This window comes from Perognathus longimembris, chromosome 1 (assembly GCF_023159225.1).
Source record: "Perognathus longimembris pacificus isolate PPM17 chromosome 1, ASM2315922v1, whole genome shotgun sequence".
In the NCBI taxonomy this organism is placed as follows: Eukaryota; Metazoa; Chordata; class Mammalia; order Rodentia; family Heteromyidae; genus Perognathus; species Perognathus longimembris.
In genome coordinates, this window is record NC_063161.1 from 142,113,799 (window position 1) to 142,131,422 (window position 17,624).

The window sequence follows — 17,624 nt, forward strand, 5'->3', positions numbered from 1 at the left end:
CTTTCCTACCCAAGGTGGCTTTGAACCATGATCCTTAGATCTCAGCCTCCTGAGTACCTAGGATTCCAGGCATGAACCACTGATGTCTGGTTTACTTACTATACTTATTAATGCTTTATTATATTAACATTACATTTTAAACCTAGTGTCTTTCTTTATTTCTTTTCTATTACTAACAGGGTATTCCTTTTGTCATTGTTTGCTCTTTTAGTGGCAGTGTTGAGGTTTGAACTTAGAGCCAGGTGCTTTCTCTTAGCTACTGGCTCAAGGCTAGCATTCTATCACTTGAACCCACAGTTCCACTTTCAGCTTATTGGTGATTAACTGGAAAAAAAAGGGGGGGCTCACAGCTTTTCCTGTTTGGGTTGGCTTTGAACTGTGATCCTCAAATCACAGCTTCCCTGAATTCCTCAGATCTTCCCCTTGACTCCACTAAAATCTATTATACATTTATAGCAACAGTTAAAAAAATTAAAGCAGTTATACAAAGGGATTTTAACAAGTCAGATTGAGTATAGTGCATCTTGATAGTCACCACTTCCACCAGTCTTCCCATCAACATTAAAAAAAAATTCATTTCATTTTCTCTTAGTGCCTTGAACATACAACCAGCCAAAGAATCTGATAAAAGTAGATTTTTAGCTAGTATGCTTTACATACTAAAAGTAGATTTGTTTTAATACCCCACAAAATTTAGTCATAGATTGCATTCTCCTGGACAATCTCTCTAATCAGTGGGGCTTCCTCTATGTTTGAGATAAGCAGGAAGCTAGTGGTGAAGCTGGTCTGATTCAAACCACTCCAAAGTCAACACACACGTTTGCAGAGAGGAGCTGAGTGGCTCCAGGTTCCGTTTTCCGTGCAGTGCGCCTCCAGCGGCCCTTCTAGGCTGTAGCCTCGGTGGCAAGAGTAGATTACCCGGGGTCCCCCTGTGCTGTTTTCCACCACAGCGTTTCCATTCAGAAACTCTGCTGGAGCTTCACATCTGCTCTCTGAAAGGAAGACCAAAAGCCATATGGTGAATGCTTTCCCAAATCCTCTTTACTTCCTTTGTTGTAGCTGCTAGAAATACTTATTAGAGTATATGTGTTTATATGTGTGTGTATATATATGCATGTGTGCATATATATACACGCATATTTGTATATTATATATGCACACACATAATTGTACATATTGTAATACATTACATATATAATGTATATTATATATGTTTTACATATGTATACACATATATAATTATACAATGTGTATAAGATATTGTGGCATGCTCCTATGTAAGACACAGTGAAACTCACTGGTGGAAGAAAATAACAACATTGGTAAGTATTTAATGACTACATCCTCACTTGTAAGGATTTCTGTTTTGTTCTGTTTATTTCAGCTGTCTATTATGTTGTTAATAATACTGGGGATAGAGGAAGATCTGAGTGAGCAGGTGGATGAAGTAAAAAGAATACTATATACTAAATTGCTACTACTGTTAAAAAATTCCCCTATGATACCAAATTAAGTTTTTATAACACCTGGGTAATAAAGCCCAGATAAAAAGATAAATACCAGATTCCCAATTAAGTTTGAACATCCACTTAATGTATAACAAATATATTTTAGGTAGAAGTGTGTCAAATATTTTGTGGGACTTGCTTATATTAAAATTGTTCTTCATCTGAAATCTAAACTTTAAAGCTCCCTGTATTTTTTTTGTGTGTGTGTGTAAATCTGACAGCCTTACTTAAAACAACCCTGAGATTATTTCAGTCAGTAGTTGACAAAAAACAGGTAAGCAAAATATAACAGGAAGGTATTACGAATGAGGAAGCATGGACTTGGGGAAAATGGGAATAAACGACATTGGACATGGCTTAGCACTATGCAAAGTTCATACAGTCATGTATGAGATTATAGGACAGATATAGTTATATGAGCATTAAGAACTAAAACCAACCATTTGTCTCTATGAATTGCAACCATATACTATTGCTTAGGAGACTTAAGACTCCACTCTACACAAAATTATCTCATTCATTTACTTCTGGAAATATGGATGAACCAAGAGAGAAGCATCATTAACAAGTTAGCTCAGCCGCTAACTTGTTAATCTGATGCTGGGCAGGCCTCTTCAAGTCTCCTAACCTCCATTGAGTAAGTGTAGTAAATGGAAAACTTCTTTTAGTCCTTCCATTTGTCAATGGAAGGGACAAGAAGAGTCCATCTAAGAGGCTCTTCCAGTCTGAGAATTATAATTAAAGAGCTTACCACTTGTAATAGTTGAAATTCTTGTCTCTAATGCTTCATTGTCTTAGGGCAGACGAAGCAGAGGGGGCATTGATTAGGAATAAAATCATGTGAGTTAGTCTACATGTTTCCCACTCAACTTGACTGTGCTCATAAAATGAGTTAATACAACAATCCACACAGAGTGTGAATGGTCATTTATAGGCATCCTGGAAGCACTTTAAAAAGATGTCAGAATTGGTCAGTACTGCCCAGGAAGCAACCACTCTAAGCTTCCTAATTTATACCCATTTGAGGTGACTCCTCTCCAAATGCTAATAAACAGAACCACTAGTCTTTAAATGAAATGTTTGCTTTCCAGAGCCAGTAATTCTATGCTGTTTTTCATTTAGTCCCTAATGTCTACTCTTAAGTTTTGACCCTTTATTGGTTTGGTACCCTTGAGCAAAAACCTCATTAACTGTTCCCTTATACTTTGCAGAGTTGTTCGCAAACTTGTTTTTAAATTACAAGGCTGATACATTAAATAGTTCTAGCACATTGTTATTTTGTTGCCTGGACACCATTGTAGGGACCACTAGGTGCCCTTTATTTAACTTACTTTTGCAGGTCGCTACTCCTCCACTCCACTGTCTGTTTTCCTGACAGATCCGCTGTCTGTTCCCCTGTGAAGCAATGGAGAAAGGGCATGGACAAGAAAAGAATTCTGTAACAGAAAGACAGTAAGAGAAGGCAAAGCTATGTAGCTGTAGACACGAATGTCTCAGCACTGGGAATAGTAAGTAAATATGTGACATAAAGGTAGTGTAAAGAACAGGTACAGATTCTCAAAAAGGTATCACGACTTCAAAATTCATCCCTGGCAGACTTCTTACTTACTTATCACTTTTTATTTAAAATGTCAATTAGTTATAACTAATAGTAAAGATGGATAAAGAATGGATTTAAAAATGTCAAAGAGATACTTAGTATATTTATTTACTTATTTAACTACTTATTTATTTTGGTTCACTGTGGAGCTTGAATTCGGGGGCCTGGGCACTGTCCTTGACTCTTTATGTTCAAGGCTGGCATACTACCACTTTGATCCACATCACCACTTCCGGTTTTCTGGAGTTTCATTGGAGATGGGGTTCGGTTGGAACTGCTCTAAGGATTTATTTACTTTTTTTTTTTTTTTTTGCGGAGGGACCAGAGGTTCCTGTATGAGGGAACCTGGCATCTCAGTTAAGAATTTGCCAATGTCTAAGGGCTCATTGTTGAGGAAATTCTGGCTTTACAGACATCAAGTTTGTTGTCACCCGCCATAGTTGACAGGAGAACTTCCTTTTCTCAGGGTGTGATTGGCAGCACAACCTGCTGAGACAGGTCAACTATGACTTTGTGGTTGGAAATTTTACTACTTTTACTTTCTGTATAGTATTCTGTTTTGAGGGTCATGGAGCTTGAACTCAGGGCCTAGCTTTTGCCCCTCAGGGTTAGTGTTCTATTACTTTGAGCCACAGCGTAACTTCAGGTTTACTGGTGGTTAATTGGAGATATAAGAATCTCACAGACTTTCCTGTTTAAGCTGGCTTCGAACTGGGATCCTCAGGGCTCAGCCTCCTGAATAGCTAGGATTACAGGCGTAAACCACCAGCACCTAGCTTAGTATTCTTTTGTGTAAAAATTTGAGATTTTTCCTTTTTAAAATTCTAAGTCATCCATTGCTTTCAAAGTGTCAAGTGTATAAGGCAACAAAACATAACAGATATTTTTAGAACAAAGTTGGTAAAAATAAATTTGTGCTAATACTAAAACTATTCCTGAGTTTACAGTAAAGCAAATTAATTCCAGTTAGACAATTTTACCTCTAATTCGTAGCCAGGCTCACACTGATAAATAACTGTGCTTTCAAAGCTGTAATTACTGCCAATTACGTATCCATGCTCTGGGCTTTCAGGATATCCACAAGACACTGGCATGCAGGATTCATCAGAAAGTAGTGGTGCCCACGTTCCATCAAGCTAAGTAACAAACAAGTTATAGTTAGGAACAAGCGAATAAGTTTGCTAATATTGGTAAATGGCAAAATAACTCCCCAAATCAGAGTCAAGAAGACCCAACATGTGCTGACATCATTTTTCCCCCTTTTTCTTCTTTCCTGATACTGGGGCTTGAATTCAGAGCCTCAAGTTCTTGCTTGACTTTTTTGCTCATGGCTGACACTCTAATACTCAAGCCATGACCCCACTTCTGGCTTTTTGCTGGTTAGTTGGAGATAAGAAGATAAGAGGCTTGAGAAATCAAGAACACCAAGCAGCATGCTTTCTTTGTAATTCTTGAGGCCTGAATGGTTGATACAAACTTCCATAATAAATATCAATACACCCTTTATATTTTATATAATTTTACATTTTAAAGTTTCTGGGAAATAGCATCTTTCACAGACTATACAAAGTTTAAAAATGGTTTCCTCTTCTCCATTTCAAGACAAATACTGGAACATATCATTTATTTTTTAAGAAATCACACAGTAAAATTTTTGTCTTTAAATATGTTTTTCTCTGTCATCACCTTGTCAGGGTTTTTTAGCCTTCTAGTCAGGTAAAGTGAGTCACACACAGTTTTTCTCTTTGGGAGTGTTACTGTATTACCAAATGATAGGTGTATATGTATATGTGTTCATCCACCATTCCTTACCTATAATTTCTTCTCTAGGGCAAGACATAGAGATGGGAACTCTTCTTCCCAAAGTGAGTGACAGACACTCAAAAATTTCCCTGCTGGGCTGGGAAGATGCTTAGTGGCAAGAGCACTTGCCTCATATACATGAAGCCCTGGGTTCAGTTCCCCAGCACCACATATATAGAAAATGGCCAGAAATGGTGCTATGGCTCAAGTGGCAGAGTGCTAGCCCGGAGCAAAAGAAGCCAGGGACAGTGCTCAGGCCCTGAGTCCAAGCCCCAGGGCTGGCAAAAAAATAAAAAACAAATTTCCCTGCTTTTCTACCTTGGAGTTATCCACAAAGAAATTCTCTGACCTACTTTGTCTGAAAGTAGATCCTAAGGTGCCCATGTCAGAAAGGGTCCTACCCCACAATTATAAGGATGAAGTGCTACACAGGGAGGCCAAGAAGAATGTGTACAGAGAAAGCTTGTTGGATGCCCACATGCAGTTCGTTAGCCGTAGCTTACATCCTTTTGTCCAGTCACATTTCTACACATTTGTCCATGATTTGATCATGCTTGAGCAATGAAGTCTCCATAAAAATCTAAAAAGATAGGATTCTGAGAGGTTCTGGACATTGAACACATGCAGGCTTTCAGGAAGGCAAGTGAGGTCACCTTCACACTGAGAGTGTGGTGTCCCTCCGATCACACAGACCAGACGGAAGCTCCTGCCTTCTGGACCCTTCCAGACCTAGCCTTAGGCATTATCTCATCTGGTTGTTCATCTGTAGCCTTTAAAAGAGAAACTCATAATGTAAGTAAGTGTTTTCCTTGTGTTGTAAGCCAATCTAGCATGTTAATGGAACCCACATGGGGGTGGTATGGGAGTCCCAATTAGTGGTCAGATGGTGAGGAGTTGAGAAGCCTGAACTTGCTCCTGGCATCTGAAGAAGGGAAATCTTAGGTTCTGAGCTCTCCAGACCAAAGAGGCCTGCTGCAACCTCCAGGTAGAGAGTGTAAGATTTGAAATGATCTGGAGAACATCTAGGTGGTGTTTGCTGCAGAACTGATTACCTGACACCCCTGGGAATCAGAAGGGTGCTGTGTAGTACAGTAGGTAAAATGAGTTTTGAGTTCTCCTGAGTTCTACTGCCTCTTCACACTTCTACTTTGCTGTTTTCTTAAGGAGAAAGTGTATGACTTTTCTGTCTGCTTTTGCAACTTTTTGATCTTTAGAATTAGAAATTACTTGGCATTGTCCTGGGCAGGATTTCATGTAGAAGTTCTTTTGAGACTAAGATGCAATTGTTATAAATCTCTTGGGACAGTCTTTTAACATTTTACATAATGGTGACACTTTCTTAGTTTAAAAATGGGAATATTGAAGGAATGGTGAGTGAATATCATCCTAATAGTCAAATACCTATGTGAAAATGGAACCAAGTAACTTGAAGGGATAGGAGGGGCTGAGATAGACAGGGGCATTATGATAGAAGGGTGGCCATGATGATCAAAATGCACTGTACTCATAAAATTAACATGCTGCATTGACACTTCTCTGTCCCACTAAAGATGATAAAAACAAACTTAATTAAAAATGAGAATATTGAGATACACTCGATTTCAATTAAAAGACTGCTTAAATCCTTTGCTGTGGATGAAAACTTGAGGCACTTGTTTTCTTTTTCAGGAGAGCAAGACCCGCCCTTGGTCATGGCAGAATATGTATAATGTGAGAGTTGAACTACAGCAGAGTTTCACCTGACACGTTGATATGTTGACACCTTCATAAATGTACCCTTCTACACATGACACAGAAACTTGCTTATTTGTGCCAAAGTCATCTCCATGGACAAGCAAACGTGTCAGATTTGATGGCAGGGGACATTTTTTAGGACTGCAGGAGATTCTCTCAGGGAACCAGTGACCATCTTTCTGGCAGGTGAATGTATCTGTATCTGTGTCCATCATGTAACCTTCCAAACACCTGCAATGGAAATGAGAACATGAATGCCTTGAAGGGAGTACAATGCACTGCTGACCTATTCATGGACTGAAGGCACTAAAAGGCTTAGCATTTTATGTGATGTATCAGAATTAGCTCAGGGGGATGGCATTTGCCCAGATCTCCACATTCAAGATTAGTCAAGACTAAAGTTGCTTTCAATGCTGATGTTAGTTATCTTCAATGTAAACACCAGTTTTTGAATTCATTTTTATCTAAAACCAGCTACTAGATCAAGAAACTCTGAGTGAAGTCTAAAATAGACTCAGCTACTACTGGGAATTTAGCACAGTATCTGTGGCCTATCTACTATGTTACAAGCACTGTCCCAGGTTCTCCACATAAGATAGGTCTTTCTTAATCTTGATCAATAGGTGTTATCAAGTGTTGGTGTTCATTTTCGCTCTAAAACTTTCTACAATTTTGAAAGTGTGCACATTTATTCAGCAAACATTTCTGTAACAGTTAACTAATTTTTGTTACAGCCACATGTGCGCTGCAAATATCAACTCATTCTCTCACCAGTCTTAGGAACAGGTGCTATGTAATCCTACTTTGTGATCCTGAAGTTGATATCACAGAGATTAAGTAGCTTAAAATGGCATTCAGCTTTGGAGCCATGGCACTGAGCTTCTACAGACTATTAAAAGGCAGCATGGTGCAGTAGAAAAACCACAGAACTTATCTGGACTTTTGTTCTGGAATCATGCTTTTGCCGCTAGTCTATGTTGCCTTTTGTTGTTGTTGTTGTTGTTGTTCAACTGTATAATTAACATTTGCCGACAGATTGTAATCAACACACAACAAGGAACCAAACCACTCAGGTCTTAGGAAGTGGGTGACACTGTGGTTTCTCAAATAAACCTGACACACATGGAAAATTTAGAACATACTGAACAGCAAGGAGCAATAATTATTTTTTCTGTGTAGCACTCATTGGTTTCGTTATCATTGCATCTCTTGGTTCTACTTGTTATAGCAATTAGGAAAATGAAAGATGGGGCTAAAGTGTTCATAACACATTGCCTAAGGAGAGTTGCTGAATTATTAATCAAATCTAAGTGGATCATATGTGAAAGATAATTCACAATTCAGAGACACGTAAATGAAACTTTAGAGAGTAGCTATCTTTGAACATCAAGGAATACCTATTCTAGTAAAAATATTACTCATAAATTTATTTCAAAGTTCATCATTTTGTGATATATTTTAGATAGAGAAATTTCCAGCAAAAGCCATTTAGTTTGTTTGAAAATCTTTTTTAGCATTTTTGGGCTAGATTCTTAGTTTTTTCATTGTTGGTAATGGTATTTTGTTGTTGTTCAAGCTAGCTAAAAGATTTTGCTGTTTTATGAGAGTCATAACCATTTTTGTTAGAAATCATGAACTGAAAAAGAAAAGCATAAATTAATTTTCTCTGTGGATTTCTACAAATGATTGATAGAATAAAGCCTAGTGTTAAAAGCTTTGGTTACAGAGAGAAGTTCGGGGATGGTGTTCTCTTTCCAATTATCTACCTTCTGACCTCCTGGTTTTCATTTCACAACCTTCCAGCCTGTACCCATTGAAGATTCTCAAGCCATGGTATTACCTTAGTTTTACTTTGCTTTCATAAGTATATGCTTCTCCAGTTGCCACAGCATTGGCAACAGATGGTGGGGGGCCACAGGACAGAGGCTCACACACTGGGTAAGGGTGGCTCCATATCCCCAAATCTGTACAAATCAGATTAGAACTGCCTTGCATGACGTAGCCAGGTCTGCAGCTGTAAGTCACCACATTTTCTTCTGCATTGCTTCTTTCACTGATGAGTGCATTTGGTATGGTTGGGAGAGAACCACAGGAAGTGTGTTCACAGTGTGGGAAGTCAGAACTCCAGTGACCATTGGCTTCACAGGTGATTTCAGAAAGTCCTAGGAGCTTAAAACCTCTGAAGCACTGAATCTGGGCTGTCTTTCCACAGCCGAAATCAGTTCCATTGACAGTTCCATATTGGATGATTGGTGTAGAACACATGCAAGGTAGGCAGGAAGGTGGGCTGCCACTCCAGGAACCATTGGAGAGACATCTTCTTGAAGGACTTCCATGGAGTTTATAACCAGGAAAGCACTGATACTGTATGTGCCCACCATGATAGAAGGAAAAACCATTAGGGAAGCCCTGGGGAAGATTTTCAGGAGGGCCACAGGCAGCTGGTTTACAGAAGGGGGCCTCTGCATCCCAGGTACCATCCGACCGACAAGTGATTTTCTTAGCACCATGCAACACGTAACCCTCCTGGCAGTGGAACAAGACTTCCTTCTTGAAGCCATAGTCCCGGCCATCCATCACCCCATTTGCCACCTGTGGAGGGGTGGTACATCTGACAGGTATGCATTTAGGAGTTGCTTCGCTCCAACTTCCATCAGCAAGACAAACACGACGTCTGGCTCCCTCAAGCAAGAAGCCTTCATTGCAAGCATACTCAATCTCTTTTCCGAAGGTGTACTCCTCTCCTTTGACTTGGCCATTGGCTGATACTGGGGGTGAGCCACAATCCACAGGAAGGCAAATTGGCTCATGCCCATCCCAGTTTTTATTATCCTGGCATGTTCTTCTCTCAGGGCCATGGAGCACATAGCCAGGGTCACACTCATAGTTCAACACACCCTGGTATGTGTAGTTGCTTCCTTTGATGGATCCATTCAGGATTGGATTTGGCCTTTTGCATGCAATGGTTTCACAGTGTGGGGGAGCACCACTCCACTTCCGGTCCTGCAGACAAAGTCGCATGTCAGAGCCTACCAGGATGTGCCCGGGTTTGCAGCTGTACTGTACGGCACTTCCCAGGGTAGTCTGTGTAAAATGCAAAAGGCCATTTTCAGGAGCAACTGGCAAGTCACATTCAATTGAAATGCATGAGGGTGCACTGCCATTCCAAGTGCCATCTTCCTGGCACATCAGGACAGGGTTTCCTAAAAGCTCATATCCTGGATTACAGGTATAGGACACCATTGTTCCATAGGGAAAATGTGATGAATGTGTACTGGAAGATTCCTTCACATGGGCCCAGCTTTTAGTCACTGCTCCCAAAGGATGAGGACGAGGAGTCAGATAAGGAACTTCCATCATGTCATCTTCTTGATCAAAATATCTCTGGCTTTCTTTGACTTCAGTACAATCTCCAAAATCAATGTGAGGAGGCAGCCCACAGTCTATGGGTATACACGTTGGGATGGAGCTTGACCATCCTGACTCTTCACAGGTCTGCATGGCATGACCAGCCACCTGGAACCCGGGGAAGCAGCTATAGATGATCATGGCCCCATATCTGTAATCAGCCCCTTCTACAAAACCATTTTCAATCGGCTGTGGGGCATTACAGTGGATGGCATTGCAGGATGGGGCGGCCACATCCCAGTCACCTGTTTCTAAACAGGTCAAGGCTTTGGGTCCTTCCAGTCGGAAGCCTTCATCACAAGAATATGTGACAGTCTGCCCATAATGAAGGCTGGTAGAAGAGAATTTGCCATTCAAAATCTCCTTGGGCTTTGGACATTCAATGGGTTTACATGTTGGTTTTCCTCCAATCCAGTCACCATTTTCACCACAAAGGGTGGTGCTGTTGCCCACTAACTCAAAGCCTGGTTTGCAGGTGTAGAGAGCTGTGCTGAGATAGGCAAGTCCTTGCACGTCAATGATGCCATTGAGGATTTCCTCAGGATGGGGGCATTCTACCGGAACACATTCTGGAAGTGGAGAGCTCCAGGTACCATCTGCTTGGCAGATGGTGGTAGGATTGCCTCTTAGGAAAAACCCATCCACACAGGAATACTTGACAGTACTTCCAAAATGGAGAGTGGAAGAAGGCACAGGGCCACCAAAGGAGATCAGGGGAGGTGGGAGGCAAAGAACCACCTTGCAAACAGGGAAGGAGTCATTCCATTGTTGAGACGGCAAGCATTTCAGGACAGAGGGGCCTTGTAGGGCATGGCCTTCTTTACAGGAAAATGTCACCACGCCAACTTCAGAAGTTAACTCTCTTAATATGAGCTGGTTTTCCAACAGAGGTGGCTCTGGGCACTTGGTAGGCACACACTTGGGGGTTGGCTTCTTACTCCACTTGCCAGATTTCTGGCATGTCCATGCACTGTCGCCGATAAGCTCATAACCCTCATGGCAGAAAAATTGGACCTTGGAGCCCACGTCAAAGCTTTCCCCTTTCATGAAGCCATTCTGGATTGGTGGAGGTTTCCCACAGTTGAGAGGGATGCACAGCAGGGGGGATTCACTGTGCCAGTGGCGATTGGCTTGGCAGACGAACAGAGGGCTCCCCACAGACTTGTAGCCTGGATTGCACTGGTACCTCGCTTCACTCTCATAGACCCGGCCAGTGGAATGCTGAGTAACAGGAAGGAAAAAAAGCGAGTATAAATAACATGAATATAAGCAATTGACTGAATGCTTTCATAGTAAAAGTAAACATTAATCAATTGGGACTTCAGGAAATAAAGTCTTACGTTTTTAACCCAGTAGGCTCACTCTACTTTAAGAAATAAGTACAGATGTGGAAGTAAAATGTAACAGATCAAAGTAGATAATCCCTACTATAGACAGTTTTACCACAGGGCAGAGCCTATGCTAAATAAAAAGATCATTGAAGGGGCAACACCAAAGATTATAAATAACTCTGTCACATTTTATGGATTTATTCTAAGCATTCTATTACAGGTTTTTTTCTTCATAATGTATTTCAAAAATTACTGTTGTGGTATGAAGTAGAGAATTTAAGCCAGGCACTTGTGGCTCCTGTCTGGAATCCTTGCTACTGGAGAGGTTGAAATCAGCAGGATAGCAGTTCAACCAGCACAGGCAGAAATGGCCATGAGACTCCTTCTCAGGGTTCCACCAATAACTGGGCATGGTGGCACCAGGGCACCAGCCTGCCATCCCAGCCACATAAGAGGCTGAGATTGTTAGGATTGCGACTCCAGGCCTACCTCTGCAGAGAAGCCCACAAGATTTTGTCTCAGTGGAAGAAGTGGGTGTAGTGGCAGGAGCCTGTTTTTCCCAGCTGTGACAGACAACATAAACAGATGGCACAGTCTAAGCACACATCTTGTCAGAAAGTGAGACCCCACCATCTCAAAAATAAGTAGTGAAAAGTAGAGATGGTAGCATGGTTCAGTAGGAAGATCTCTTGCCTAGCAAGCGCAAGGCTTCAAGTTCAAAACCTAGTACCACCAACTAATAAATAAATATAAAGAATTTAAGACTCAGGACCTCAAAATTAAAATAAATCAGAATAAACTCTTGTACAATTAATATAAAAAGTTAAACTTTTAAAGTGAACAAAAGAACAGGTAATTTTAAGCAGATAATTTATTAAAATCTAAAACTTGCTATGCATTTTTGTGGAATTGTGAATTCTAACTTCTGAAGTTTTATGAATGTAACAGTATTTGGGGAATAACAATATTCGTAAACAATTGTTTTATGTTATGTATTGTTCAACTATCCCATATGCATGTCAACACAAATGCCGTCATAGACTGATCCTCTATTATTAAATGCTAGATCGCCAATGCCCCTAATGGAGCCTGGCACCTGGCAGATGCTCTAGAAATACCTGTGAAACAAATAAATAAACCTTTCTTACCAACAGTCTATATCCTCTATCCATTAAGGTAATAAATCTAAGGAAAAGTTTTAAATTAAAAAAATATAAGTAAAAGTTTTAAACAAAAAAGTTATCACTGTTGTTTTGATGTTCTTAAAGAAGGAAAGGCAGTGGGTAGGTAGAGACTTTAAAGAAATACTGTGACCAGAATATTCTCTATGTAAAATGGCCTTTGGTTTAAGGGATTTTTGATCTTGTTTTCTTGATGAACTTATGAAGAGGAAACCTATTCATTTGGAAGCAGAACATGTTTGGAGGTCATATTTAATTCTGTCTGTTATGATGAAGTACCTTTACAGCATTTGAAAGAGCAATGTAAAACCTTTGTCATAGTTATTTTATTCTATATATTTTTTTATTTCCATGAGTTTTTAAATATATATATATATATATATATTTTTTTTTGGCCAGTCCTGGGGCTTGGACTCAGGGCCTGAGCACTGTCCCTGGCTTCTTCTTGCTCAAGGCTAGCACTCTGCCACTTGAGCCACAGTGCCCCTTCCGGCCATTTTCTGTATATGTGGTGCTGGGGAATCGAACCCAGGGCCTCATGTATACGAGGCAAGCACTCTTGCCACTAGGCCATATCCCCAGCCCTTAAATATATTTTTATTATCAAACTGAATTACAGAGAGGTTACAGTTTCATACATTAGGCATTGGATACATGTCTTGTACTGTTACCTCATCCCTTATTCCCCCCGCCCCCTCCTTATTCTATATTTTGCTGAAAAAAAATAATGAATTTTTCTAGATCCTCTCTGGGCCTTATATATTTCCCTTTCCTTTTTGGTGCCAGTACTGGGGCTTGAACTCAGAGCCTGGGTTCTGTTCCTTGGCTTTTTCATTCAAAGCTGATACTCTACTATATGAGCCACAAGCTTTCTCATGGTAATTGGAGATAAAAGAGTCTCAAGGATTTTCCTGCCTGGCTCTGGTGATTCTTAGCAATCAGCCTCCTGAGTAGCTAAGACTAAGCTAAGCTAAGGCATGAGTCACTAACAACATCCAGCACAGATCTTGATTTCTTAAATTGCATGTCCATTTTGGAGTAATCTGTATAAATGAAAACAGTGTTTTATTAAAATGGCCATAATTGAATTTCTTATTTAGGACCAAGATACTGCCACAAATTGCTCAGAAAAGACTATATTGAAAGATTGTATTAAAAGGAATCATAATCATCTTGATGCATTTTTTTCCCCCACAATCACCATCTGCAGGTTTAGGACACTTCTCTGTCTCAACAAATCTACTCCTTGCCCCTGCTTTTGAGCCCTCGGCCAGTAATAAGTGGGATGGAAGCATGGACCATTTGCCGTTTAGTCTCTTACCTGCAGAAAGCCATTCTCCACCTTAGGTGGTTCACTGCAGGAAACCGGATGGCATGTGGGTATGGGGCTACTCCATTGACCTGTGGCTTCACAGGTGCTCTTCTTCTCCCCTTTAATGTAGAACCCTTTGTGGCAGCTATAGGCCACCACGGCCCCAAAACTGTAGTTTGATCCACTTGCATAGCCATACGTGATGCTGGGCGGCTCCCCGCAGCGCACGGGAATACACTGAATGGACAGCGGGGAGGGGCTCCACTGCCCACCCCTCATGCATTCAATCTTGGCTGAGGTGTTCAGCACGAAACCTTCCATGCACTTGAAGCTCACCACAGAACCAGCTGCAAATTTGGCTTTGCTCACCGACTCCAAGATGCTGTACGAAACAGATGGAGGTTTTTCACAGAAATGAGCTATGCAACGGGGGATTGCCTGACCCTCTGGGGGAATCCATTTGCCCTGGGCATTGCAAAGGAGCTGGGAATTGTCTGCCAGGCTGTAACCATCGGCGCAGTAGTAGAACGCAATGTCGCCAAAGAGCCGATGGGCTGTCTCTGGAGAGGCGTGTTCCACACTGGGGGGTTCGTCACAGGAGACAGCTAGACACTGCTGGTTACTTCCGCTCCATTTGCCATTGGCCAGGCATTCCACCGTGTCAGGACCAGCAAGTGTGTAGCTATGAGATTGAGGGCAAAGAACCAATGAGTAAGCAGCATGTTTGAGAAACAGCATTGATATCTTCTGTTATTTTCTTCTTTCTAAAAATATATCTATCTGAGTTAGGCACAGGTGATTGATGCCTGTCATCCTAGCTACTCAGGAGGCTGAGATCTAAGGATTGTGGTTCAAATCCAGTAACCCTGACTTATGAAGGAGTCTACAGATCCCCTGTTACTACACCACCAGCCTCATTGCCCCTCCCATGAGAGTGGGCCCAGACACTTAGTCTGGGGTATGCACTATTTCTAGCTACCTGGGAACTGGAGACAGGCAAGCATTACAAACGAAAACTAGAAATTGCCACCTTTTATTCTAGCCTGAGAAAAACAAATGCATCTTCTGTCATTATCTTTCCAACCATGACTTTGCTTTTATTCTTTTTTTTTTTTTTTTTTTTTTGGCCAGTCCTGGGCCTTGGACTCAGGGCCTGAGCACTGTCCCTGGCTTCTTCCCGCTCAAGGCTAGCACTCTGCCACTTGAGCCACAGGGCCGCTTCTGGCCGTTTTCTGTATATGTGGTGCTGGGGAATCGAACCTAGGGCCTCGTGTATCCGAGGCAGGCACTCTTGCCACTAGGCTATATCCCCAGCCCTGCTTTTATTCTTTTTTCTTTTAAAATGACTGTTACCAGGGCTGGGAATATGGCCTAGTGGCAAGAGTGCTTGTCTCGTATACATGAAGCCCTGGGTTCAATTCCCCAGCACCACATATATAGAAAATGGCCAGAAGAGGCGCTGTGGCTCAAGTGGTAGAGTGCTAGCCTTGAGCAAAAAGAAGCCACGAACAGAGCTCAGGCCCTGAGTCCAAGCTCCAGGACTGCCCCCCCCCCCCCCCAAATGACTGTTACCGTTAGAATGTTGAGCTTATTGATGAGGTGATTAACATTTGACATATATAAGTACATCTTGAAATTAATATTAATCTATATTGAGGAAGGGAAATGGGTTTAAGATTTTTACTATTAAAGAATTCTAACAACTGGTGTGTGTGTGTGTGTGTGTGTGTGTGTACTGAGAATTGAACCCAATATCTCATGCACGCTAAGCAAATACTCCAGAATCATAGGATCCTGTGTGTGTGTGTGTGTGTGTGTGTGTGTGTGTGTGTGTGTGTGTATGTGTATGTGTGTTACTCAGGATGGGATTCAGAGCTGCTTAACAGGCAAGCACTCTACCACACCCCAGTCCTAATTGTTGTATATTTTCCAAAGAAAAATGAGGAGTATGCTTCGGTCCTATTTGACTCCATTCAGCATTGAACATCTCTCTCTCTCTCTCTCTTTAGATGATATCAGCCTGCTGATTTCAGCACTAATGAGTCCTATATAGTGTAGACAGAGCTCATAGTCAGGCACTTTGAGATATTCAGTGAACTTTAAAGCAGCCATTAGTGTCAGTCTCCATTGCCTCTGATACCTTTACCCACGGGGTTAGAATTAAAAGCTATGTTCTGCTCATGGCTTTACTATTTAATCAGTATGAACAAGGTTTACCTAATAGCTCTCAGACTTTCTTTATGCACAAGGGGTTGGCTCATATAGGATAACAGATTGATAGTGTGCAAAAATCTTAAATCACTCCCAAGTGCTGTCTCAACAAAGTGGAGCAAAAATATTAGAATATGCAGAAGGAGAGTGATTCTTATTGTCTTTATCACTCTTATTGAAGAGCCTGATGATAGTTTTGAAAGAATATCTAATAACTAATTAGGCTGTCATCTTGCTATTAATGAAGAGTAAGGAGAGCAAAAGAAGTAGGTTCCTAAATGGAATCCTGACTAGACAAATTGAGGGTTATTTATTTATTTTTTTGTTCTTGTTGTTTTTAACCTTTTTTTTTTTTTTTTTTTTTTTGCTAGTCCTGGGCCTTGGACTCAGGGCCTGAGCACTGTCCCTGGCTTCTCTTTGCTCAAGGCTAGCACTCTGCCACCTGAGCCACAGCGCCCCTTCTGTCCGTTTTCCATATATTTGGTGCTGGGGAATCGAACTGAGAGCTTCATGTGTAGGAGCATATTCCCAGCCCATTCTTGTTGTTTTTAGTGACTCGAACCTAGGGCCTCACACTTGCTAGGCAGATGCAAGGCCACTGGGTCTTGCCTTCAGCCCCCCTTTCATCAGTTATTTTCAAGGTAGGTTCTTCTTTATAACTGAGTTGGCCTAGGTTGTGATTCTCCTACTTATGCTTCCCCATGGTGCTGGGGTAACAGGCACGTGGCACTGTGCCCAGCCATGGTGCTCCTTAGTGACTGAGAAAACAGGTACTTGTCACTGCATTCTGCCTTTGGTTGAAATGGCATCTCTCAAGCCTCCTCCTCCTCCTCCTCCTCCTCCTCCTCCTCCTCCTTTTCCTCCTCCTTTTTTGACCTGGCTAACCTCCAACCACAATGTTCCCAATCTCTGCCTCCCAAGTAGCTAGAATTACAGACTTGAGCCACCACGCCTAGCTGACTGGTTCCCTTTTATGGATGACAGAATCACCACTGTGAGCTAGTACAGATAGACGTAGCAGAGTTGGGAACTGAATTTGGTTTATCAGATTCCAGTACTTACATTTTACTCCAATACTTCTCTGTCTCTCTCCCTTTTTCTTTTCAAAATGAGTCAAGCATAACTATGACTGGTAGGTGTACAGTAGTAGCTCCACTGTAGGGTGACTAATGGAAACTGTTGGACTCACCCCATCAGTAAAGACTTGTCATTAGATAGCAAGAATTTTACCTGGGGTCCCTCTTAGTTCTTTAAGGAATCAACTATTAGGCCAAAAATGGGGAGTCCATCATCCTAGCCAGAAATAGGAAATCTATAGGAGACAGAAAAATCAACAAAAATGATAGAGTATCAGTAGCCATGTGCATTTAACTTGTGTGCAACTGTATATTATGGAAAGAAGTGTCACTAAATGGATACTCATAGACATCCCCAATTGTTAAGTGAGGTCTCCATCGAGGACTCCTTCAGTCCATCATTTTTGAATAAACTCAGTTCTTTATATGAGGATCTGAACTGAACAAATATTTAGGTAGC

General features: G+C 41.3%; 1 protein-coding gene across 1 annotated transcript in view; it reads right to left on the minus strand.

Annotated features, from left to right (window-relative positions):
- Svep1 (sushi, von Willebrand factor type A, EGF and pentraxin domain containing 1) overlaps nucleotides 1–17,624 on the minus strand; it is a 148,364-nt gene that overhangs the window by 14,766 nt on the left and 115,974 nt on the right. The window contains exons 37-42 of the mRNA XM_048338880.1: nucleotides 13,887–14,559; nucleotides 8,486–11,274; nucleotides 6,651–6,876; nucleotides 4,089–4,244; nucleotides 2,840–2,903; nucleotides 819–992 (exon numbers count right to left, since the gene is read on the minus strand). Coding sequence (XP_048194837.1) covers nucleotides 819–992; nucleotides 2,840–2,903; nucleotides 4,089–4,244; nucleotides 6,651–6,876; nucleotides 8,486–11,274; nucleotides 13,887–14,559 — 4,082 coding nt within the window. The remainder of the gene's footprint in view (nucleotides 1–818; nucleotides 993–2,839; nucleotides 2,904–4,088; nucleotides 4,245–6,650; nucleotides 6,877–8,485; nucleotides 11,275–13,886; nucleotides 14,560–17,624) is intronic.